This window comes from Astyanax mexicanus, chromosome 6 (genome assembly GCF_023375975.1).
Source record: "Astyanax mexicanus isolate ESR-SI-001 chromosome 6, AstMex3_surface, whole genome shotgun sequence".
Taxonomy (NCBI): Eukaryota; Metazoa; Chordata; class Actinopteri; order Characiformes; family Acestrorhamphidae; genus Astyanax; species Astyanax mexicanus.
In genome coordinates, this window is record NC_064413.1 from 4,204,018 (window position 1) to 4,231,786 (window position 27,769).

General features: G+C 36.2%; 1 protein-coding gene across 1 annotated transcript; it reads left to right on the top strand.

The window, feature by feature from the left end:
• Positions 1-12,782: 12,782 nt before the first annotated feature.
• On the top strand, positions 12,783-25,243 carry spaca6 (sperm acrosome associated 6). Its single transcript, XM_015606232.3, has 9 exons — positions 12,783-13,069; positions 14,281-14,367; positions 15,941-16,012; positions 16,343-16,366; positions 17,719-17,796; positions 20,377-20,477; positions 22,296-22,452; positions 23,428-23,611; positions 24,800-25,243. The coding sequence occupies exons 1-9, from the start codon at positions 12,856-12,858 to the stop codon at positions 24,891-24,893; spliced, it is 1,011 nt and encodes a 336-aa protein (XP_015461718.3). The 5' UTR covers positions 12,783-12,855; the 3' UTR covers positions 24,894-25,243.
• The last annotated feature ends 2,526 nt before the right edge of the window (positions 25,244-27,769 follow it).

The window sequence follows — 27,769 nt, forward strand, 5'->3', positions numbered from 1 at the left end:
TTTTGCTTTTTCCGATGGAAGCATTACTAAACGAACTATCCCTTTAATTAATTAGTCTGCTGGCTGTGCGTGGAAGACTGTTGCTTTAAGCTGCTTTAAGAGAGAGCACAATAATATAGTGTACTCTATATAGATAGTAGTAGATAGTAGATAGATTTTTTATTATTTTTTTAGTTTTGTAGCTGTTAAAGAGAAAGAAAGAAAAATAAAGAAAGAAAAAAGAGAGACAGAGAGAGAATACTAGAGATACTAGAGAGAGTTGTTCACTAGAGCTGATTGCTGCATCCCTGTTCCTCACCTCACCTCATCATCATCCTCTTCCTCACCTATTCTCCTTCACAGGGTGCGCCATGAGCTGTTAAGGTGGAGGAAAAAGGCGAAGTTCTGACACGGTGACATGGGCGGAGAAGGACGGCGCAGGTGCGTGTAACGGATATGCTTTACACACAATAATAATATACATTAATATGTTAATATGTTTGTAATAAACTGTTTAATTGTGTTATACTGCATGCTGTATTGTTCTCTCTGTATGCTGTATAATATATTAACTATTAACTACTGTAAGTAATGTATTTGTAAGTTATTAAGTTAACATACTGTATATGAATGTATTGTATATATATTTGTTTTACATTCTTAGATCACTGCTACTATTAGATCGGACTAGGTTGGTTTTGAACCTTTAGAACCTTCAGAACCTATTTTTTCTTTTTTTTATTACGAGTTTGTTTCAGATGAGAGCTCCCGAAACAACACAGTACAACAGAACAGTTGGTATGTTTACTGCTATATCAAAGCTTAAATAAATTATTTTTTAAATTCATTTATTTTTTGGGATCCTGGTAAAGTTTTTACCCTGCTGCAGCCATTCTGCAGTATTTCATGTCCAGAAACGTGACCGTCTGCGTTCTTACGCAGGCTGCCATGCACATCGTCAATGGGGAGTCTTTAGCTGTAGCTGTAGATATAACTGTCTGCCAACAGAGGGCGGCGTTCTCTTTTTCTCTCTTCAGATTGACTTAATGTAACCTTTGTAGAAAATTCGAAGCATTTATGCAAAAATTTGCTCACAATGCAGGTTGTGTATTGATTTATTAATATATTTATTATTTTTTGTGTGTGTTGTGTAGATTGTATAGGCCTTATATGCTATCAGTAATATATTCAGCATCACCATGGTTCCCACATTTCCTTAAATTCCTAAAATGTCTTAAATCAAAATAAAATGTCTGGAAATTTGCTGTAGGTATTACATTTTCAGTCGTTTTTAGTGTAGTTATTTAATGACGGTGGGAAAACGCAGTGGCCCACTATAAACATCTAATCCAGAGAGAGAACTAAGGTTAACAGAGAGCTAGCTAACTTTAGTGATGAGCTAGCTAACATATTAATGTTAGCAGATAAGCTAGCTAATATACTAACGTTAGCAACAAGTTAACTAACATTTTAGGGAAGAGAACTGAGGTTAACGGAGAGCTAGCTAATTTTAGCGATGAGCTAGCTAACATATTAATGTTAGCAGAAGAGCTAGCTAATATACTAACGCTAGCAACAAGTTAACTAACATTATCGGGAAGATAATTAAGGTTAACGGAGAGCTAGCTAACTTTAGCGATGAGCTAGCTAACATATTAATGTTAGTGGCAAGCTAGCTAACATACTTACGTTAGCAGCAAGCTAACTATGTGCAGGAAGTCACGAAAGAGCTAATGTAACTTGGATTGGATTTCCAATAGAATAAATAATGTTTTTACCATTTTTACCATATAATGTAAAGCTTTTTTATTTTATTTCTGCCAACATATCAGTATATATGTTATGTCTAATAAATTGCTGTAGCTAGCAATCTGATGAGATCTATATTTGCATAATAACTGTTATTATTATAGTAATGCATTTATCTGTGCACACACAGACGCTCAAATGTCTACACTTACCCAGAATCATAAGCATATAATGTGCATTTTCTCTCAAAAGTGTAAAATTATGAGGAAAAAAAAATGCTCTTCGAGCTAGCTTATGCGCTAATGGCAGTAGCATTATATTTCCTGACCTGTTAAAATATATATATATACATGTCTTTAGTCACCCTGAATTATGTGAAGATTTTTGCATTAAAACATTTTTTTTTTTAGATGCTAATACAAGTGCTGTATCAAATTCAGCTTTAATCTGCTATAGTAGCATAACTCTGACATTGCAATCTGATTGGTTGAGAAGCTTTTAAATGTGCTGATATTTGTTAAAACACTACAAATTTGTTATTATTACTATTATTATTCAAAGTATATGAAAACTTTCACTCATTCATTCATTTCATTTCAGCTTGTCCTCACGTCACCTGATGGCAAAAGGGGCGGGGCAAACTGAAACTACTGGCACTACCATCCCTGTCCGTGGTGCTGATCCAGGTGCATAGACTGCATATCTATTTCTGTGCATTTCTATAAGGTCACTACTTTAGCATCGCGGCTGTCGGCGCTAAATGAGATGTCACCGGGTGTTTCACGGGAAAGCGCTCATCCGCTTTGTCCCGCAAGTCGGCAAACGCAGGCCGTGGTTTCCGGAGCTAAAGCAGCTTAAAGCAGAACAGGGTTTTTTTGTATAAACCCGGTGCTGGAGTCGGGCGAGGGGCGATATGCTTCTTACAGCCTCTGCAGCTGCAGCAGCAGCGGCGGTGGTGGAATAACCATATTGCAGTAGAAAAAATAAATAAATAAATAAAAAAACACACCCATCGACACCCCACGGTTTTTATTATGACTGACACAACGTGGTGTGCTGCGAGCATAATCCAAAGCTGCAATATTTTCCTGTCTTCTGTGCCGAGTTGTGGATTAATGCCTCAGCGCTTGAGCTTGAGCGTGAACTCGCAGACCCCTAATTTGTGCAGTGCAGTGCAGCAAGAGCCTGACTCTCAGAGCCAGGTGTGGTCAAGTACTGTATCTGATCAGAATCAGATGAGACTGCTGCACCTTTGATACATAATGATATACAGTATGTAAAGAAGAATGTTTAAAATCATTTATATATTTTGTCATTTCATTTTCAAATGCTGTTTATATAGGTTGCCACCAGCTACCAGAGCCCTGAGAGAGCACAGTTGGCCTTGCTCTTTCTGGGTGGGTACAGTAGATGGCGCTCTCTTCCCTCATCACTCCAAAGGGTGATGTCAATCAGCATGAGGCATCTGTGAGCTGGTGTATCAGAACCAAATCACTGCGCTTTTCTCCGTGTATGCTTTGATGCTGTTCGGCATTGCTGCATTAGCAGCAGTTTAAAAAGAAGCGGTGGCTGACTTCACATGTATCGGAGGAGGCATGTGCTAGTCTTGAGTTGGTTATGTAATTGGCTGTGTAAATTATAAATAATAAAAAAATTTAACACTCATCATAGTAATAGGCAGAATTTTATCATTGATTATTTTTAATTAATTTTTATGTAATACTATGTGAGAGATTGGGGTTCAATTTCAAGTCTGGGTGACTAAATGCTGTAATACACCAATAAGAGTCCTTTGGGCTAGACTCCTAACACTACATTGACCCAGAACTTTAGCTAAAGCCGTAAATATAATTCATTTATTATTTTGTTTTATTATGATAGAAGCAAAGATAGCACATATTACGCATGCTATATTACTACATTTTATGTGGATTCATTCTTGATTGTTAATTTCTTTTACATTTTACTTTTTTTCTTAAATGAATTAAAATATAAGGGCAAAATGTCATTACAGAAAGAGAATATGCACTTACCCAGAATTATGTGTAGATTTAAGAGAAAAAAAAACAACTTCGTTTTTCTTGGAAATGTACAAATATATGTGGAGAAAAAAATCACATATATTTTAGATGCTAATGTGTTGTCGCTGTCCAATGAAAAACATGTCTCTCCAAAACAGCAATTTTACAGGAGAGACAGAAACAAAACTCCTACTTTCAATGGGAGTCAACGTAAGAAGAGTTCATCTCAGGTCAAACTTTTTTTACTTTCTGCCAACATATCAGTATAGAGTAGAGTTATACGTTATTTCTGTTATTTCATAAATTCATGCATTTAACTAGCACTCTGTTGAGATCTGTATAAGCATAATAACTGATATTTTTACTCAAATTATTACTTACTCAAATGTCTACACTTACCCAGAATCATACAGTAGGAAGAGTTTAGCATAATGTGCATTTTCTCTCAAAAGTGTAAAATTATGAGAAAAAAAAATCATGCCCTTAATGCTAGCTTATGCGCTAATGGCAGTATCATTATATTTCCTTACCAGTTCAAAAATATATTTACATTTAAATTTCTTTAGTTTTTTAGATGCTAGTAGAAGTGCTATATTAAATTCAGCCTTATTATACTATAGTACGCTCTGACTGATCTGATCGCAATCTGATTGGTTAAGAAGCATGACCCGTTGACATCATTCAAAAATGAGAAGCTCAACTTGATATATGGACAATTCTAGGGCATTAACGCTATCACAAAATGTGTGTCTTGTAGTACGAGCAGCATAATAATAATAATATTTTAAAATAATGCAAAAATTATTTTACCATCTTTATCTGGTTTTGTTCTTGTTCTTGTCTGTGTCTCTGTCTTGACTTGCACTTGACTACTAAATATCATGTTCTTGACTTGGACCTGGCTACTAAATATTGTGGTCTTGACTTGGACTTGTCATGACATTAGTCTTCCTTTTTTTGTGAAATAATGATAAATATTAAGCTAATCTTAGTCTTTTTTCGCTCTTTAGGCTTCTTCTTTATGTTCCTAATTAATGTATAGCATGTATAATAAATGATAATTACTGTGCAAAGTGACAAACAATTTTATTACTATATATTTTTTTCCAAATATTCATTTTGTTTGTGTGTTTTTTTTTTTTTTTTTTTTTTTTTTTTGATAATAATGAAAAATCTAATTCTGGTCTTTTCTCCATCTCCTTCAATCCCAGTCTTGTCTTTGATGCGTCTATCAAATATCTTTATCTTGACTTGGATTCAACATGACACTTGTCTTCAATACAAAAAAATATTTTTTAAGATAAGCTATGCAGCGTCTGGAATTTTACAATGAAATTTTGGATGTTTTTACGAAGAATCTCTTATGTCTTCCACCAGTGTGTCTCTCTGTCCCTGAGACCCTTAACCTGTGAAGTCTACAGGTCACAGGTGAGGTCCTTAGGAACAGAGCTGCATGCAGTTTCACCAGCAGCCTTTTTTCAGTAACCCATCCAGTGAAAGCAGTGCATGTTTTTATTGCAGTTTTTAACCTGACAGCATATCAGAATCTCTAATAGCAGGAGATTGAAGATTGAACAGCTGTTGAGCGGTTGAGGTGTCAGACTAATTAAAAACGGCAACATTAACATCTCAATGAAATCCATGACAAACACTATGATTAGTGTTGCCTTCCCTGCCATTATATTGACTCTCCTGGTGAGCAAAGTGTTGTAGGTTGACAGTCTGTACACATGAGTTATTGGTTCTTTGAAGAAGAAGAAGAAGAAGAAGAAGAAGAAGAAGAAGAAGAAGAAGAAGAAGAAAGAAAGAATTCCCAAGCACTGAAATTCACCATTGGCAAAGTAGCCATGGTGGTTTAAGGGGGCACACCCTGTGAGCTGGCTTTGTGTCCTGACTAATGGAATGATCCAATCAGAAGACAGCTAAGGGTGGTGACCCCGTTGTACAGTCGTCGTTCTTCAGAATGTTCTTTTTTTTCTCATTTAATGGTTCTTAATAGGAACTGAGCAGGAAATGGATTTTATTAAGTGGAAAAAACAACAGATTAGAGGAGTCATTATGAAGATTCATCATGAAGATTCATCATTCATATTGTGCATCAGTCTGTTAAGAATGTCCATAAATGTCTATGGTCTGCTATTCTTAAAGTTGTTAAGTGCAATAAAAATATCATCAACATCGAACAATGTCTTTTTCTTTTGACTACCTTGTACCTTTGTTTTAGAGATATGGCACTAACAAAGATTTTTTTTTCCATCACATTCCCACCTGCTATCATTGCATTGTATTAAAGCTTGAATTATCATTAGATTTGACTTTTTAGATCAAGTTTATCCAGAAATACAGAACATTCTAAAGGTTCACAAACATTTAAGCATCAGTGTCTGTGAACTGGTTTACATATAGTCACTTTTTAAAACTGATTATAGGGGTCTATGTGAATGTCTGCACATATTTATTCATAAAAAATCCAAAAATATTTTCCAGCCTGTTCTTCCACTTCCAGACACTGTTAACAGAGTTGGCAAACAGCCAGCAGCACAACATTTAATTACTTTCCCAACACCTTTTCTTTAGTACCTTTCCTGCAGACAAGCTCACAATGCTCTTATGGTGCTAAACTGCTCTACGCTTAATCAACAGCCAAATACATTTAAAGGTGTTTGTGCTTTTAACATCATAGCTATGATTAAAAACAGGCTGTTTTTAGACTTGTCTTTCACCTGCACTCTTACAAATAAAGATGCGCTGAAGTTCTATAGTACTAGTGCAAAAAAATTAGCATATCATTGCTACATTAAGTTACTTTATATCAGTAATTCAGTTTAAAAGGTGGAACTCGTATTTCTTTTATTGTTGATGATTATGGCTTACAGCCAATGAAAACCCAAAAAACATTGTCTCAGAAAATTGGTGTCTCAAAAAAAGACCAGTTGGAACTTTTGGCAGTACTGTGGGCAGTGTGCCAAGTCCTCAGCAGAGGGAAGCATGAAGTGCTGTAAGATTTTGTGGGAAAACAAAAATGCACTGACTTTAGACTTGATAATAAAACACAGTGGATCAACACCAGCAGATGACATGTCTCTCTAAACCATCACTGATTGGTGGAAACTTCACACTAGACCTCAAGCAGTTTGGACTGTGAGTCTCTCCACTCTTCCTCCAGACTCTGATCCCTTCATTTACAAATGAAATGTAAAATGTACTGATGATCAGTGATGGTTTGGAGAGACATGTAAACTCTTGCTCTTCCTTTCCTGGGACAGTCCTGATGAGGGCCAGTTTCATCATAATGTTTTTGATGGTATTCGCGACTGCACTGTACATTTTTCATACAAGTATTTTTTCTTTATTTAGTTGAGTAGTTCTTGCTTCTCATAATCTGGATTAGAACATTACTCAAATAGAGCTATTTACTGGATACCTATAACTCTACCTCTTCACTACTTTACAACTTTACAACTGATGCTCTCAAACACATTAAGAAATTGAAGAAATTCAAGTAATTAACTCTTGATGAGTAAAGCACAGCTGTTAACTGAAAACCTGAATTCCAGGTGACTCTACCTCATAAAGCTGACTGAGAAAATGCAGCAGAGATTTGCAAAGCTGAGATGCTACTTTGAAAAATCCAAAATATAAAACATATTCTGGTTTGTTTAACTACATAAATCTATATGTTTTTTTATTTCATAGTTTTGATGACTTTAGTATTAATGTACAATGATCTTCAATGCAGACCGTTTTAAAATAATGAAAAAACACTGCATTTAAGGTGTGTCCAGACGTTTAACTGATACTGTACCTTTATTAAACATTTGAGGTGGCATTTTGTGGTAAAATCAGAATACAAATAAAATACAAAGACATAGTGTGGAGGGGCAACAGCCACACCAGTGGCTTTTCTGCCTTTTTATCCAGTTTATTTTTTTGTGGTATGCTACAGAGCATTGCTGGTTTGCATTTAGACACAATAAAACATTTCATTTTATAGTGGCCTCTTTAATTAAAATATATATTTTTTCTAACATGCCAATTTTTCTAACATGCACAATCAGGTTGAGTTAAGTTCCACACCTTCTGTATATGATACAGCTTTTTAAAATGGATTCTACCAAAAAGGTTGAGTAGAACATTAAAGGAAATGCATTATTATGCAATACTTTTGTACGAACTAGTTGTACAAAGTAATACATTTGAGCCCATGCAAATCAAGGGACTGTGCATAAATTTGATTATGTAATGTATGTAATGCATATGTAGTTAATACAGTGTTTCTGTTAAGTCCTTAAATTAGGGCTGAAATCTGTATTCAGTTGGTTTATGTCCATTGAGATGCTTTCCAAGTACAGTACTGTGCAAAAGTTTAAGGCACCAAAGCAAATCACACTAATCCATTTATCTCAGCAATATGAGTGTTTTTACATGACAAAAGCACCACATATGAACACATATAAACAGATGCAAATAAACATAAATACAGTAAAATGTATCCTGTGAGACAATCTGAAGAACAAAGTGTAGAGATTCCAGATTTCTCCTGGATGCTCCTCCTCAGCCAGCATGTGTATATTATGTTCAGTTCCATCAGCAGCTCACCTGATTTACCAAATATACCAACATTTACCAAACCAGGTGTTGATTAATATGATGAGAACTAGAAATTAAACTTTTTTTTAGCTCAGATGAGGAGGAGAGATTAGATGTTTAGATGTTTCTTAAGGAAAACATTTTTGTTTGTATATTTATTGTGATGCTAGTTTAAGTTTTACTGAGCTAATAAACACTTACTGCACAGATAAGACGCTTTTTGTCTTTACTGAAATTCACACAGGTGCTTAAAACACTTGCACAATACTGTAGATCTGAGTGTGCTGTATATGTGCTGTAGTTCCACGTCTATCCCAAAGCCCTGGCTTTTACTGAAGCATCCATTTCCCAGAATGCCCTTGCTAACCTCCACCCCATCCCCACCCTCCCCCAGGTCTCCTATTGGTGGGGAATTTTGCTGAATGGGCAGCTCCGACCCGAGGCTGCTGCAGTGCAACCTGTCACGCCAGCAGAACCCAGACTGATGCATGGAAGGACGTACAGACAGTCGGATGGACGGACGGACTGACGGGAGGACGGACGGACGGACTGTCTGTTTCTGCGTCTGTGCTCCGGTGGGCCCCGCCACGGGCTCCTGCACACTATTGATTGGCTTGTCTTTGAGGAGACAGATGAATGCATTAGTACCCAAGTCGCTCGCTGCCACTGCAAATATATTAACTTGCCGTATTAGGCACCCTGTCTGGTTTCTATGGCGACAGGCAGGGGGAGGAGGGGATGGTGGGGTACAGAAGGACGAGGGATGGGTGGGTGGGTGGGGAGTTTGGGGGATATGGCATGTGATGAAGCTGTGGGCTCCATCAGTAGTCCTATTCGCTCACTCTTTCTTCTATCTCTCCATGTCTCTCTCTCTGTCTCTCTTTCTCATTCTCTGTCTCTCTCTCTCTGTCTCTCTCTCTTTCTCTTTTATACTGGTAAACTGGCTGGCTTTCCATTGTTTCCCATTTTTCCAGTATACTATATCCTGTATCTTGTATTATATATTTTACTTTAACGTTTTGTCCTTTTCTTTTGTCTTTTGTTCCATTTGACATTTAATTACTTGCAAAATAATACATCTATATAATATATAATATATCATTTTTTCTCAATTTTTAGTCTACCTCATCATTCAAACAAATAAGTCAAACTGTCTCTTACACTGTACCAACATTTCTTGATGAATGGACCAATAGAAATCCCCAAAATGAATCCTGAAGCCTGAAATTAACTTGTTTTGCATTCTGTAGAGTTGTAAAGTTGCTGTTTAGATATAAATATATATTTTTTATTGGACAGCGACAGCAAGCAGTTTGGTGGCTGCTGGGACAGAGACAGAAACTCTATGGCTTGGGCATGTGTGAAAATGAGAGTGAAAGTGAGTGGAATGAATGAGAGAGGAAAAAATGACTAAAAAGAAGAGTGCAAGTAAGTTATATCTCTTGATAAGGACTAAGGGGCTTTTTCTAAGGGAGTACATTAAGTTTTTTTTTTAATAAAGCTGTGATACCTTTACTCCTGCTCTCTGGAGGTAATTGCTAACATCACTAACAGTTGTTTTAGGCTCTTTCTTTACAGCTCTCACAATTTTCCGTCATCAATTGCTGCTGTTTTCCTTGGTCTACCTGTTTAACATATGTTACTTAGTACACCAGTGACGACTTTCTTCTTTAGCATTCTTTTCTTCTATATAGATGTAGGAAAAATAGACTAATATTTGTGCTCTTATGGCTCTGATTGATTTTCCATTTTTTCTCAGCTTCACAGTTGCTTGTTCTTCACCCATAGACCCAAGCTCTCTGAGCATTCAGACATTCAGTGCTATGTGTTGTTTGAATTATTAATGTATCAGAACACACCTGGGCAACAAAACACACCTTATAGTGACATGTTCCAATACTTTTGCTCACAAGAAAAACGAATGGGTTTAGGTAAAAGGTGCTACAGTACCTTTTGAACTGTGTATTAGATCCTGATGTAAATACCTGAAAATAAAAGCTGAAATGTTGATCTTTTGTCTTACATTCGTCGTTTAATGTCAAACACAAGTGTTTTCAGTCTACAGTAGAAATAAATGGATCATTGTTCCAATACTTTTGGAGGGGATTGTAAATCAGATAACAGGATATTTGTTCCTGACCACCTCCCTCTCTCTTTCTCTCTCTCTCTTTCTCTCTCTCTCTTTCTCTCTCTCTCCCTCCTGTGCACCTAGTAGCTCTGCAGAAAAGCAGTGGAAAAAAGTGGTGCATTGTGGATGAGGCTGGGAGACAATGGATTAAAGGCGAGGTTAGCAACAGCACTCCTTGTATGAGCAGAGCTTAAAAGCAATAGGTCTGACATGTACAAATATTTAGGCTCATGCATTTAAAAACGTGTTGTTTTCTTGGCTATTTCTCAACACACTGATTAATCATATTTTGAGTGTGTAGCAGCAGATTGAAGATGTTCAATCAAGATATAATTATGCAAATCTGAATCACACCAATCAGAATAAGTGTGCATTATACTAAATTTATGGGTTTGAAGTTCATTTTAGAAGAGTCAAAGGCTGAATCAGAGTGTTTGCAAACATGCAGAAGTGTGGAATTTCCAGGCAGATAATTAAAAGTGGATGAGCAGCTTAATTTGTTTCCATTGGTTCATTCAGTATGAAATGTGTAGACATTGTAAAATACAACTGACGGCAATTGTATGTAACATACGCTGAATTCTGAATTTACGAAAACAATGGGAAGTATTTGGCAAGACAAGACAAGAGAAGACAACAAGAGAAGACAATAGAAGACAAGAAAAGACAACAGAAAACAAGAGAAGAAAGAGAAGACAACAGGAGAAGACAATGGAAGACAAGAACAGAAAAGAGAAGACAAGAGAAGACAGGAAAAGACAAGAGAAGATAATGGAAGACAAGGGAAGACAAGAAAAGACAAGAGAAGGCAAGAAAAGACAAGAGAAGACAAGGGAAGACAAGAGAGTCAAGAGGTGATAAAGAAAAGGCAAGGGAAAACAAGAGAAGAAAAGAGACGACAAGAAAAGACAAGAGAAGAAAAGAGACGACAAGAAAAGACAGGAGAAGAGAAGAGATGACAAGAAAAAACAAAAGAAAACAAGAGAAGACAAGAGAAGGCAAGAAAAGACAAGAGAGTCAAGAGGCGACAAGAAAAGGCAAGAAAAGGCAAGGGAAGACATGAGAAGAAAAGAGACGACAAGAAAAGACAAGAGAAGAAAAGAGACGACAAGAAAAGACAACAGAAGAAAAGAGACGACAAGAAAAGACAACAGAAAAAAAGAGACGACAAGAAAAGACAAGAGACAACAAGAAAAGACAAAAGAAAACAAGAGAAGACAAGAGATGACAAGAAAAGAAAAAGAAGACAAGAGAAGACAAAGCAACTTCATTAATGTAACACATTTAAAAGATAAACAAAATGCTGTACAATTAAAAAAAGTTAGGAATCCCCAGACATGCTACTCTCCATCAGCAGCCAGAGTCTGAGAGAGAGAACAATTAGCCATGCTCTCTTATTGGGTGGGTACAGTAGGAGGAGATCTCCCAGAGTGATGTTGGTCAGCACCGGAGTCTGTTAGCTGATGTATCGGAACCGAGTCGCTGCGCTTTCCTGCAAACTCACTGTGATTCTACTCGTTAATGCTACATCAGCAGCAGCAGGTCAAAGACCTGAGGGCGGAGTCTGATTCCACATTAATTTAAAGGAGGCATGTGCATGTCTTCACCCTCCTAATGTTCGGGCCACTACTAGTGATAGGGGGAGTTCTTATGAATTGATAAGAAAATGGGCTAAAATTAAATAAAAATAAAGTTCTATTAATAAACGTAATCTAAGATATAGCTAAAGATAGATTTAAATATAGAAGTTAAATATGTCATGTTAGTAGTAGTGTCAATCAATAAAAAATAATAAAAAAAGATTAATCACACCTTTCTTCTCTTTAAAACTGAACCTCTAATCATTTAAAATGTATTTAAATGTAAATAAAATAATTAATGATGGCAAATTATATGAAATTATATGTAACTGTTATAATAGTGTCCGTTTAAATTTAATTGTGTTAAATTGTGTTTTTGTAGAAATATCTCCTTATATTTTTTTTGGGAGGGGAGCAAAAATAGTTTTTTATATATAGAAAATATATAGATTTTATAATATTTTTTTATTATAATTTTTTTTAATTATTTTTAACTTTTAATTATTATCCTTGTCATTTGTGATCAGAAGAAGAATTAGTCCAAAAACAAAAGTTTTGCTAAATAAACTAAATAAACTAATTAAAGTTTTAAACATATATATTTTTAAAATAACATGTTCCTTGTGTTTTAACACATAACATTATGTTAAATATAAAAAAATAATACATAAATATAAATCAATAAATAAATAAATCTTGTGTGCATATCTCCTGAACAGCAGCTGCTAACAGTTAGCCAGGTTGTTGTTATGGTGACGGAACCCTGATTTTGAACTCAGTAAACAACAACACTCAGAAAGCAGTTAAAATGTGTGGATTTGGAGCTGCTCTGCTCCTTTTAGGATCACTTTTTCGTGCAGGTTTAAGCTGCTATCAGTGCTTCATCGATCCGGACGAGAGTGCGAGACTGTGCTGGGGTCTGATCGTCACCGAGCACAGCACCCGCAGCGCAGACGCCTGCTACACAATGCTGGACAGGATTTTCAACAAGGAGCAAAAAGTCATCGATGCAGCTAAAGTTGGTAAGAGTTGCCAGGTTTGCGGTTTTCCCGCAGATTTGGGCTTGTTTAAAAATCACAATGCAAACCAAAAATCACAAGACGAAAAAAAAAAGAGGTGAAGAGTGTTCAGGAAATGACAAGAAAAGGCAACAGCAGACAAGAGATAATAAAAAAACGACAAGAGAGGACAAGAAAAGACAAGAGAAGACAAGAAAACACAAGAAAAGACAATGGAAGACAAGGTAAGACAAGAGACGACAAGAAAAGGCCAGATAAGACAAGAAAGGACAAAAGAAGACAATAAAAGACAAGAGAAGACAAGAAAAAAAGAGAAGACAAGAAAAGAGACTGTGCAAAAAGTCATCAATGCAGCTAAAGTTGGTAAGAGTTGCCAGGTTCGCGGTTTTCCCGCCAAATTGGGCTTGTTTAAAAATCACAATGTAACCAGAAATCAAAAGACGATGAAAATATATAAATATATAAAAAGGAGAAGAGAGTTCAGGAGGGGCAAGAACAGAAATAAGTAAAAGTAAAAGTCAGGTTTTTTTTTTTGCTAAATATGTTATTATTAAGTGTTCTTGACTGTGATATAAAACTGTTTAAAAAAAAATAAAACACTAATGTTACAATATTATTACTGACTTTAAGATAAATAGAAATACTGATTATAAATCACTTATAAACAAAATACAAAAAAGAAAAAGTTGTACACTCATATTTGTTTTGCCATTCGCTTCAAACATTTTGGGCTAGTTTAAGCTTCTGAAGGGCGAGTTTTAGATCAAAGGTAAAAAGCACAGCGACTCGGTTCTGATACATCAGCTCACAGATGCCCTGCGCTGATCCACATCACCCTTTGGAAGTGATGTGGGGAGAGAGTGCCATCTACTGTACCCACCCATGGAAAGCAAGGCCAATTTTGTGCTCTCTCAGGGTTTCAGCAGCTGATGGCAAGCTGCATGACCGGAATTCGAACCAGCAATCTCCTGATCAAAGTGGAAGAAGCGCTTAGCCTGCTGGACCACTCTGACCCCTATTTAGAATTGTTTTTGAATTTATTAATTTTTTTAGTTGAGAATCACTGCATTAGATGAAGCATGTGCTAGCCTTCAACCTCCTGGTGTTGAAGCATCACTAGTGAAATAAAAAAAAATATATACATTTCATTGTTAAAGTCCTGTATACAGGGATTATAGTATAATGGTAATAGTGTCTCTTTTCTTTTTTTTCAGGGAGAGGTTCTGACGCTGTGCTGAAGGAGATCTTGAGGGGTGAAGTCATGCCCATTATTGAACAGTTTGACCAGAAGATGAATAATGGTACCATTATAATTTACCAGCAATAATAATAAACATGTTAAACATGCACTATTTAACTTTTTGTAAGAATAATATTTTTATTTTAAATAAGGAAATATAGGTTACGCATTTTAAAATTAACTATGTGTACAGTAGCAGTTTGGACAAAAGTTTGGACACACCTATTTTAAATCAGTTTTTCTTTTTATGATTTTTTTTTTTAGATTGTAAATTTAACATTAAAAAATATATATTAAAGCTGAATTATTCTGTAAACAAATAGTGTTAAACAAACCAGAATATGTTTTATCTTTGAGGACAGGTGTGTCTTATTTGCTGTGCGAGCAGGTCGTTTACAGGAACCGCAGTGTTATTTTTTTTATTATTATTTTTTTTTTTAAAGTTGGGTTTGTGCACTGTGAACCACAATGTTCATTTTACTCAAACATAAACCTATAAATCGTAAAATCAGAGAAACTGATTCAGAAACTGAAGTGATCTCTTAATTTTTTTTTCAGAACTGTATATATAAACACTTTTAGACAAGTTATGATGCATTATGATCAGAGTTCATACTGGATAATAAGCATGCCTGTAGCCTATAATGTGTTATATATTTTTAATACATTTTAATAGCCATGTTTATCAGTGATGGGAGTAACGGCGTTGAAATTAACGGCGTTACTAATGCTGTTACTTTTTTCAGTAAGGAGTAATCTAACTAATCTAAGGAGTATACTCTAAAAAACAGAGGTAGGATATGAGTACTTTTTTGTACTTAAAGGTACACTCTTTATAATTGTACCCTCAAAGGTATAATATTGGTCTTTACAGGGTCAGATTAGTTCCCTTTGAAGTACAAAGTAATTTCTTACAGCTATAAGTACAAATTTGTACCATTTAACCTGCAGCCGAAAGGTACTGTATTCAGTATTCTGTATCACTGTACTAATAAACAATATGTATTTTAATTGCACATTTTTTATTTCAAAGCCAGACAATTTTGAATCATCAAGTTTTTGAGCCATATTTAGTTGATGATAATGTTTATAATTTTTATAATCCTTTCTGGCACAAAAACCACGGGTACAAAAAAGGACTTTCACTGAAAGGTACTTTTTTTGTACCTCAATAAAAGGTACAGCCCCAGCGACAAGCTTTGTACTCTTTTAAGTACAAATCTGTACTTACTTTTCTTAGTGTGTAACACAAAATTAACACAATAGTTACATTTACTGGTAACTAGTTACTTTTATAGTGGAGTAACTCAATTAGTAAATCAGTTACTTTTTTGGAATAGTAACTAGTAACTATAACTAATTACTTTTCAAAGTAACGTGCCCAACTCTGATGTTTATAAGCTTTTAGCCTTTTTGTTGAATGCATTATAACGTGTTATGAATGCGTTCCCATAGTCTTACAGACCTGACTGTAATAATAACAGAACATGTTATTGTTTCTTGCCTGTGTCAGATGATCTATTAGAGAATGTGTGAGGTCAGTCAGAGGGAAATTGAGATGATGGATGTACGTCTTCACTGAAATGGAGATAAATGACTGTCTGCTCGTCGTCTCTTCTCGTTGTCTCTTTCAGACACGGTGTACGAGGCAGAGCTACAGGCGGCTGCAGACAAATTCATCACCATGGCCTACGGTCTGCCCAGAGGTGAGATCAATTCCCTCCCTCCCTCCCCCCTCTTTTATTTAGAAACACAGGTCTGAGGCCATGCAGGGTCCTCATCAATACTGTGTGGTTTTTATTATTACACATTTTTTTTCCTATATTCTTCTTATTCACTTGTTTTATTTTATTTAGACTCTGGATCGGGATTCGCCAGGCCTCAGACGCCCCTGTGGCGAACCTTTTCACAGCTTAAGCTCTTATTCAAACCAGCGCCATCCTTTCAGCCTTAACTAAAGAGGATGTGTTTTTGTGTCGGTGTCTTTAATCCTCGCCTGCTCATCTTTCTTTCTCCTTCTTATCCTATTTCCACAGCGTCTGGATGCTTCCCTCCCTGCGGTAAGTGACTCTACTGTCGTTCTTTTATGACATAACATCTCTCTTATGAACTCAGGCTAACGCGCCGTGATGCCACCTTTTTTTAGAGCAGTGGTTCTCATGCTTATCTCGTTATCTTCTTAAATAACAGGCTGTCAGACACTGATTACACCTGTTTCCTGCCCATTTTAGTCCATTCTTCCATAAAATAGATAAAAATAGAGCTCATAGAGTTCATGTTTCACTTGATACTCCAGAATTAGGCTTTTAACACAAATGAATCTATCGTACTCCCTGCTCAAGGCGCATCGCGATGCTCATTGCTATCTTAAACCCCATGAATAATCTACGACTTTAAATAAATCTGCACTAATGGGGTAGGGCTCCGAGTGGTCCAGCGGGCTATACGCCGGTTCGAATCCTGTTCATTGGCCTTGCTCTCTCTGGGTGGGTACAGTAGATGGCGCTCTCTCCCCTCACAACACTGCAAAGGGTGATGTGGATCAGCACAAGGCTGCATCTGTGAGCTGATGTATCATAACTCACTCAGAGCCGCTGCGTTTCCTCTGAGTGCGCTGTGATGCTACTGGACAATGCTTCTGCATCAGCAGCACTTCAAAACGAGGCGGAGTCTGACTTCACATGTATCGGAGGAGGCATGTGCTAGTCTTCACCCTCCTGGTGTTGGTGCATTACTAGTGATAGGGGGAGACCTAATGAGAAAATGGGAAAAAAATGTAAATAAACTTATTTAAAAAAAATACACTAATGGAAGTGGTGGTCTGGAAGTGAGGTGTTTTAGATAAATTTCTGGTGTGTTGATATATATTTTGGCGGTGAAAAAAACAGGAGCTCCACTGACTAAAAAAATTAGCCTAGACAACAGTCAATCATCAGAGTCCATTTCTATAGGTGTGCCCAGCTCTCGTACACCCCCACTTACACACACGTACACACATTCAACAATAAACAGAATAAAGGACAAAATAACATTGCTGTTCCCTTAAAGCTCCACTAGGTAGGATTGAGATATATTCTGACATATTCGGTCTCTTTCCAGCTTCTGCCAGAGTGTCTGTATGTTAGTTTGTAAATAATGAACCAGTAGTCCTTGTAGAACTGTTAGAGCTAAAGGGCGGAAAGCAGGTTGCAGTTCTTGCGAGCGATGGACGTGGCCGCCTCAGAATAAAGGCAGACAGGGAGAAGAGAAAAAGAAAGAGTGGACGTTTATGAGCGCTATGGAGTTTCTATCCTCTTTTAAAAAAAAACATCAGGCTTTGTGTGAATTTTCTACTTTCTTAAAAATCGCATCCAGTCTTTACACATTTACAAATTAACCATTGCTTTTCTTCATTTTTATTCATGCTGCGCAGGTTTCCAGGCTCTAGGTGCCGTCTACAACTGCTTGACCTGTCAGTATGACACTTGTGAATTCCCTCTGGATTGCCCTCGTAAGTCTGCTTCCATATCAAGACCTCATAATGTCTGTTTTATAGATTTTTTATACACTAGCTGCTTCTATCTTATTTTGTATCAGATATTTCAGGATATACAGAACATAAATGTTAACATTAATATATAAAATTAATAATAGTACAGTAATATGCAATATGACATAATAGAAATGAGTGTTTTTTGTCTCAAAAATGTTTTTATGTCCCATGGAGGCTGACCAATGTCTCAGACATCAGACAGGGTATTTATAATAATATTAATCCAACATTCAAATCTGGCTTGGTAGTTTTATTTAGAACAAAGCATTTCACACCAAATATCCCAGAATTGCTTTGTTAGCATTTTAAACCTTTCATTTTTAAGACATTCTTGAAAACAGGTAAAATGTCCCTTTAATGTACATGAATGTGAAGATTTCTTGATGAATGGACCAAAAATGTCCTAAAAATAATATTTTTGTATTATATCTTATTACATTAATACACATTAAAGGTGGTAGATCATGGGATGATAGTATGTAAAGTGATCATGAAATGTAGCACATTGGAAATGAGGTATTATCTTGTGAGTGAGGCTAAACACTGACCAGTGTGCTCATGGCAAGGCAAATACAAGTATCTAGTTTAGAAATTATTATTTTGCCTTTCAGCAAATCAGAAGCCAAGGGTGTGTTTCCTGATAATGAACAATCTTAGTGATTTACGAACAACTTTAGGACTTTGAGAACAACATAAGCTTAAGAAAGGCAATTTTTCTAATGTTTCCCAAAAGTCCTCTTAGTCTTCGAAGTTCCGAACAAGGGTTAGGTACGTCAGTTGAAAAACTGACCACTGATTTATATAATTTTCACCATTTACATTAACACTTATAACTGAACTAAAGAGCTTTACACATGAAAGAGCTTTCCGTTTTACATGAGCACATGACTCAATTTAATTTTTGTTGGTGGTGCTGGATGTACTTTAAATGAAATACATTTTTTATTTCTAATTTTTTGAGTGCAGTCCCAGGGCGTCTGTAATTTTATAGGTGGAAATGAGCATAAAAAACCTAAAAGAAAATAATAATGGTAACTCTTTACTTGGATGGTCCATTTGATGGCCTCTTTGATGCTCAACTGACATTCAACTAACATTCAACTACATGTCTATTAAATGCAAATGAACTAAAAGGTGAAAGTAAATGATTTTCTATTGAATATAACCCTACATTCAACTCTAATCCAAATGCTTATCTTAATATTTGGACCATCCAAGTAAAGTTTTACCATAATAATTAAAATAAAAAAAGGACTTAATGTATAGGTCAGATTACTCTTAAATTATGTACTATGTGATTTAAAAAGATTTCCAGCAAATGCTTGTTTGCAAATTGAAGAAAGTTCTTAAATAAAAAATGGTAATAAAGTTCATAGATTTAAGAACCTTTTGGGAAACGCACCCATGGTTCCTATCACTACCACTGTAAACTATTCCCACCTGATTGCAGCATTTCACACTAAATCTAAATCTCTCAACATGGTTTAGTCTACATTTGGTACCACTTTAAAATAAGACTACCTTTATAAAGGGTTTATAAATGGTTTACAATTAGTGTATTAATGGTTACTAATTAGGTTGTAAATGCCTTAAAGATCATTAATAATCAGTTATAACATATATGTAGAAAGGGCAACAATGACATGTTATTTGCCAAATAGTGAACCCACAGCCATCTATAATGTTGATTTTCTTTCTACGTATGTGTTATAACTGATTATTAATGATTTTTAAGGCATTTACTACCTAATTAGTAACCATTAATAAATTAATTGTAAACCATTTATAAACCCTTTATAAAGGTAGTCTTATTTTAAAGTGGTACCCTACATTTTAACCCCTTAATTTTTAGGACACTCTGAACAGATGGTGGATTTGCCCTTTAATGTAGTTTAATAGAAAGGAAGATTTCTGTCTATTTCTGTCTGTTATTAAGCCTCATATACGAATTATTATATTTTTAACAGCAGCGACGACATGAATTGACTGGCCTTATTCTTCTCCAGTCTACAGCGCTAGCACATTGTCCTCCGCGACCTGATGGAAGCGCTCTAATGCGAGCTGACAGTGCTGGAACCGCGATTACATAACGGTATATGTGTCTGGCACAAACATGCATTCGTAGCTCCTAAATCCCTGCGACGTTCTTAAGAGCGAGTCGGAGTTTGTTAAAGGAATCCTCGGGTCTTGGCACATTTTCATGCATAATATCATTTTAACAGAAAGCCCCGTGGGTAGCCTCTAAGTCCTTGGCTTCTTGATGCGAGGTGGCAGCCCCCCTCCCAACACTCCCACACACTGTGGTATTCATTTCCAGCCGGCACAGCTACAATTACCGCTCGGTGCATCATCCCTTTTACCACTCTCCCCAGTGGCTCTGCTTAAATATTATAATTACCAGCACGGCAGGCAGACAGCGCTGGCTCTATTCTTCCCTTGAGAGAGGCCTTGTTGCAAGGTGAGGAGTTAAGGAGTCCAGGCTACAATGAGTGAGTGTGTGTGTGTGTGTGTGTGTGTGTGTTTTTTTTCTATTAACAGCTCAGGAGATCACTGTGGAGGAAAACAACAGGACTCAGATGTGGTGCAAAGTGCCATTTCTCTTGCCGAGTGACTTCCAGATAGTCTGGAGGTATACAGAGGTAAGGAGCAGCAGGTGGTGCAGTGTAGTGGATAACAACACTGGCTTTCCTGTGGCAGACTGAGATTTGTCAGAAAGAGCATGCTTCGTAATAGGGGTGGGCAATATTATATTGTATACAATATATCGTGACAGAAATATCATGATATTAAAAATCCATACTGTGATAATACGACTGTTCTGTCTTAAAAGTAGTCTATTATTTTCTGTGAAGCTTTAGGTGTATTTATTGTATAATTGTTTTAGTTTGCAGTTTATATGCATGCACTAATATTCTGCAATATTATTTTGCTGCATTAAATTATTTTATGCTATATTATTTATTTTGCAAATTATGATTATGCTGTCATCTTATTTTACTATATTCCTGAAATGAATCAATTATTTTTCTGTTCTCCTATATCGCCAAGTATATGGTTATCGCAAAAATACCCTGAAATATCGCGATATTATTTTAGAGCCATATCGCCCACCCCTAGTGCGTACGATCAAGTCTTGGAATTTGAAAATATCAGTTTCCAGGCCTGGATAAGTTTTGAAAAAATAAAAATACCCAGAAAGTTTTGGAAAAGTCATGGAAATTTGTTCTATAAAAAAAAAATTAAGTTTCCGTTTATCGATGGAGAAAATCTATTTTGAGCTAACAAATACATCATCTCAGTAATTTAGAGTCAATTCAGTAATTTAGCCCTACATAATGGAACTCTCAGGATCTGACACACATTTTAAATGATTCAAAATTGTGTGTCAGATTCAATTTAAGCCTACTATAATCAATTTTAATTATAGTTTTAGTTGTTTCTTGGTTTTATTGTCTATGTCTATTGTCTGTTTTAAAAAAACAGTACAGTGCAGTACAGTACAAGCCCACTGTAATCAGATCAGAGCAATGCAGAAATGTACAGTGCAGATTCCCAAGCCATTAACTACACAAAGAAAAACAAATGAGCCTTTCTCAGTTTTTGTAAAGTAAATCCTATTTTATATTTTCCCCTGCTCAAGATCTGCTCAAGCCTAATTTTAGGAAAATATGTTTTTTTTGTTTTGTTTTTTTATTACAGTGGTAAGAAGCTACAATTCAGGATGTGGTATTTAGACACTTAAAATGTCCGCAAGGAGCTATAAACCTTACTGTCAGTATTTAAAAAGTAACAAATTAACTGAATTTTCCTGTTTTTTTTATAAAACAGAAAAAATACATAATTTACAGTACAGAAACTGTAAAAAATACACTAAAGAGCTGTAAACCCTGCTGCCAGTATTTTACTGTAATTGTACAAGAAAAATTTTTAGAGTCTCATTGGAAAGGCAAGCTATGTTCCACTCTGTAGTTTAGCTTCGTCATGAATTTTGAAGTCACTTATTCATGACATCATTTGACTTTTATCGTGTAACTTTCAAATAAAAAAAAAATGTATAAAGGGTTACTATTCACAGTATTATCATATTTTAAGAAAAACAATATTTGTACTGTTTTTTTATTATTTTTTATTATAGTATTTTTTTTACAGTGTGGCCTCTCCCTATGTAAAAAAAATACATTCAGCCGCCAAAGCCCAGGAAAGCACAACGAGCCATGCTCCTTTCTCATAGGTAGACGCCACTCAGTTCCTTCTGTCATTTCTGTCATTGTGGTGCTGGCCGTCACAGGGGTTCGATGGCTGATGTATAAGACTGATACAATATATGGTTATTAGCTCTGTTCTGTTTGGCTGTACTGTTTTATTTATTTGTATTGTTTTTAAATGATTATTTTGAGTGTTGTTTTAATAATACTGGGTTCAGAATCTCTCTCTTGTCTCTATATCTGTGTTTTAAGGTGAAAACAGTGTGGCTGGATCGATTTAAGGAGGTGACGGTTGGCGTGGACAAGCTCTACTCGATACCTTCAGCTCGGCCAGAGCACTCAGGAACATATCAGTGTGAGATCTTCTCTGAGGAACACTCTCTGGTTCGCATCTACTTTCATCTTAAAGGTACCTCTTTTTTAATTTAGATCACCTTCAGAGCCCAGCTGACTTTATTCCTTTTCACGTTTCTTACAGTAAAGATAAAATAAAAATATTAAACACTGAGTGATCTATTACAATCTTTTATTTATTTTAAAGTTGATGATCATGGTTTACAGCTAATGAAAACCAGTCTCTCAGAAAATTAAAATATTACATAAGACCAATTTAAAAAAATGATAATTGGTTACATGGTTGCAGGTCCTTTTGCATTAATTACTGCATCAATATGGCGTGGCATAGAGGCGATCAGCGTGTGGCATGGCTGAGGTGTTATGGAGGCCTAGGTTGCTTTGACAGTGGCCTTTAAAATGATAAGTTTCTTTGATTTTACCAAATTAAAAACCTCTGGAATATAATCAAGAGGAAGATGGTTGATCACAAACCAACAAACCACCAAACTGAACTGAAGTGCTTGAATTTTTGCACCAGGAGTAAAGCAGCATAAAGTTATCCAAAAGCAGTGTGTAAGACTGGTGGAGGAGAGAGAACATGATGCCAAGATGCATGAAAAAACTGAGATTGAAAACCACCAGGGTTGTTCCAACAAATATTGATTTCTGAACTCTTAAAATTATGTGAATATGAACTTGTTTTCTTCGCATTATTTGAGGTCTGAAAGCTCTGCATCTGCTTAGTATCTAGATGACACCATTGACACCATATCATTCATGTTATTCATTTTACCACTCAGTGGTTTTAATGTTATGGCTAGTCAGTGTATATCTGAGGGCATGCTAATGCTTTGCTTTAATCATCCCACTGAAAAGGACTATAAGAACACATTAAAGCAATTTTACTTCTGACCACTAGAGGGTGCAACACTCTAAAAACTGTACTTACCCCAGAGCAGATAAATGTTCTCTTTAATTCCTACCCACCCATCTCTCTCTCTCTCTCTCTCTCTCTCTCTCTCTCTCTCTCTCTCTCTCTCTCTCTCAGTGGTTCCTGGTGTATCGCAGGGTCATGCAGAGCTGCAGGATGTGTTTGACCAGGCTCTCCTGCCTGCCGGTCAGTTCCCTCTAAAGCTGCCTCGGCCCCCGTTCGCTCTGGTGCGGCTCCCCGGGCCGGAACTCCTCACAGTCTGCCTGACTTCACTCCTCCTGCTCCTCTTCCTCACTCTGGGGTAAGCCTGAGTGTAATCCAGGGGCCATCAAGTGGAATTAAAGAAGAACTTGTGTATTAAATGGACTTTTGTTGTAGTAAAACATGATAAAATGTACTTACCTTTGATGAATAGCACACCTCCGCTCTCCCACAGCATTCTGAGATCCAAAATTTTAACAGTTTGTCCAAACACCCTTCAGACTGGGTGATACGGGGCATAATTTGCCACAATAAATCGCTTTTCCCACCATTATCCAGCTCAAAGTAGCTTCACACCTCATTGGTAGCATCTGGAGAACTGTGACATTTAAAACAAGGCATTAATAAATTAAAAAGTGCACAAGAAGCTTATTAAAAACCACTTATTACATTCTATAATGACCGACAAATATACATACAGGGGTTGGACAATAAAACTGAAACACCTGTCATTTTAGTGTGGGAAGTTTCATGGCTAAATTGGTGCAGCCTGGTGTTCAATTTTCATTAATTGCACATTGCACCAGTAAGAGCAGTAAGAGTGTGAAGGTTCAATTAGCAGGGTAAGAGCACAGTTCTGCTCAAAGTACTGCAATGCACACAACATTAATGGTGACATACCAGAGTTCAAAAGAGGACAAATTGTTGGTGCACGTCTTGCTGGCGCATCTGTGACCAAGACAGCAAGTCTTTGTGATGTATCAAGAGCCACGGTATCTAGGGTAATGTCAGCATACCACCAAGAAGGACCAGCCACATCCAACAGGATTAACTGTGGACGCTGTAAGAGGAAGCTGTCTGAAAGGGATGTTCGGGTGCTAACCCGGATTGTATCCAAAAAACATAAAATCATGGCTGATCAAATCACAGCAGAATTCAATGTGCACCTCAACTCTCCTGTTTCCACCAGGTCTAAAACCAGGTGTTTCAGTTTCATTGTCCAACCCCTGTAGATTCCGCATAGCCTGCCTCCTGGCGCCAGCTGCTACACTATGTAAAGCCTATGTATATATATGTCTAGATGCACAAAGCTGGTAGAAACATGTATAAATATATTAACTATGCTAGAAAACACTAATATTAAATGCTTTAAATGCTTTCTTCTCAGGCAGACAAGCGCACACTATTCTATCCTAACTATCATTTATGAACATTGAATATTTAGCTGGTAATGTTTAATGATGCACTTGTGATTTTTAATCCATCAACTGTCTTTGCTTCTTCACAGGGTGCTGGTTTGGACTTTTTACAAGAGAAAAATCCACGTTCCTGCTCCAGAACTGGAATCCCACAGGAAGAGATGTGTATTTCGGACTGCTTGACCACAAATGAGTTACCAAAAATTGTTCCATCTTTATTCGGCAATGCTTTGGTTTTCCTCTAGAGGTCACCACAGCCACTTACATGAAGAAGAAGAACAGAACAGATTAACAGAGTGTCCAGAAATTATATATGGTGTAATGTGGTCCAGAACAGAGGGGTTGTCAGGATGTTGGGGTCATACAAACAGAACAACATGTATTAGATGCTGTATGTAATTTATTTTTTTATTAAATATTAATATATACTGTCTGTAACAGCAGTCTGCAGCTATGATGCATCAATAGAAATTGAAATATTACTATTTTTTTTCATAAAAAAGAAAGTGTGTACTAATACTTCATTACCTTAATTATTATTTTTATTTTTATTTCTACTTCTTACATTTTCACACAATTATCTGAACTTTCTACTCTTTAAATTTTAAAAACAGCCTCGTTACTCCTATTTCATTTCAGCTTGTTGTCATTCTGGCTTCTCATCGTTCAATAAAACCCCTATCCAGATAAATCTCTCCATTCAGATTCAGAGTGAATCTGATTGTGATTGGATGTAGAGAAGTATAAACATATACCATTCCGACTCCCTATTGGTTTATACTGTGATCCATCACACCTGCACACGTCCACATCCCCCCCCCCCCCCCCCCCCACACACACATGAAGATGAAGATGATTCGTGCAGATTCTCAAGAGAACTCCAGTTTTACAAATGTCCAACTAAAAAAGCTAATGTAAAATTAAAATACATTCATTTTCAATATATCAGCATATATGCAGCTGAAACACTAGGGAGCATAGTGCAAAATTCCAAATTTATCATCATTAACATATTTATATTACATTTTAGTCATTATGCCTTTTCGTAAAATGTGTTTTTGGGGGGGGTTGGGGGGTTTAGTGCACTATAGGACTCTGTGGGCGTTGCCTAAGCTTTTGTTCTTAATAGCTTAATTTTTTTCCCCTTACGTTATTTTTACTTTTATACTTAAAGTAGTTTTGAAAGCAGTACTTTTTAAACACTTTTACTTAAAGAGTAAAAATCTTAAGTTGATGCTTCAATTTCCACAGAAGTATTTTAAACCCTAGCATCTATACTTCTACCTACAGTGGTTTACTTGTGGTGAGAATGTGATCTGGTCTCGATCTGGTTCCAGCTATCAAATACACTTTTTTTTATTATTGAGCTTAACTGCTCATAAGGCGTAGTTTAATCTGTTATATTAGCCAGATAATATCCTGGGTCCCACTTTATAATAAGTGTCCCTAAGTACTATGTAGTTACATGGTAACAATCCATGTAACTACAGTGTAACTACTAATGAAGTACACATTGTTACATATTAACTACACTGATACAGGTTATGTAATTACACATGTGTATTAGGGTAATTTTGACTTGTGTAAGTACACATGTGTACCAGGGTGTGTGTACTTACATATATGTAATAGTGTGTGTGATAAGTTGAGTATAAACTTATCCAACAGCTACTGTCTAGTATGTAATTAGGGCTGATTGAGTACACACACGTTGTTACACATGTGTAAGTACACTTGCTCTACTACATGTGTAAGTACTCTCCTCCTAGTACGCATGTGTACTTACAAAAGTAAAAATTAACCTTAATTCACATGTGTAATTACATAACCTGTACCTCTGTAGTTAATCTGTAACAATGTGTACATCATCAGTAGTTACATTGTAGTTACATGTATTGTTACCATGTAACTACATAGTACTTAGGGACACTTATTATAAAGTGGGATCATATACAGGTATGAAAAACGCTGTCTCTGCTGCTCCATGCTGTTTACACACTAAGAGTTCGGTGTGTGCAGCGTTCACTGCTCACATCTGTGCTGCATGTCGTGTTTAAAAGCACAGCGGAAAATTTTCAGTGTTCTGTGTTAAAACAGCTTCACAACTGCACAGATATACAGATAAACACACTGGAACACAGAATCTTCCCACTATATTTACTTTCTTGCTCCTGCACCAGACAGCTCTGACCAATCAGAGGAGACGACGTGCTCACATGGTTCAATATTGTGCAAATTTTAATGTGTTTAGATTTATGCCTGTGTGAAAACAAACCAAACAAAGGGAGAAACACTTCAAATACACACTCAAACTCATCAACTGATCCGGATCAGAGAAACTTTCCAACTACAGGTGTGAAAACGCTCTTTTTTTATATATATATATATACAAATATATAGTAGTATTTTAAATGACACCACTAATAACATTGGCGTAAATAAAATTGTATTTTACATGCATATATATTCATTCTTTTGTTTAACATTTAAATATCTGCTATAAAAACTTGAACAAGTGTGATTAATCACAGTTAATTACAGAATATTGTTGTGATTAATCTGATAAAATGTTTTATTCTGTTTAAATTGTGTTAAAAAGTATAATTTGGCTGCTATTTTTTTAGGAGGAGTTGTAATTGTCTCTTTTTAAAAATGATGTCTGTAAGTTTAGGGAGATGAAGAACAGAAAGCTTCACCCTGAGACTCATTGTACGTATTGTACAAAAGCCTGCTGGACCGAGATTTTAAAGCTCCCATCATGATGCTAAATTTAACCAGACATGACTCAATATATAGCCCCACCCCTTTAGCGTAAACGTGTTTTAATAGTTTGTTTCCCTGGATCTCAGCACTCCTAGCAACTGAGAACAAAGTGGGTGTAGGAACAGAACATGTAGTTTTACACATGCAGCATAAGACTACCTTTATAAAGGGTTTATAAATGGTTTACAATTGGTTTATGAATGGTTACTAATTAGGTTGTAAATGTCTTAAAAATCATTAATAATCAGTTATAACACATACTGTATGTAGAAAGGGCAACACTGACCTGTTGTTTG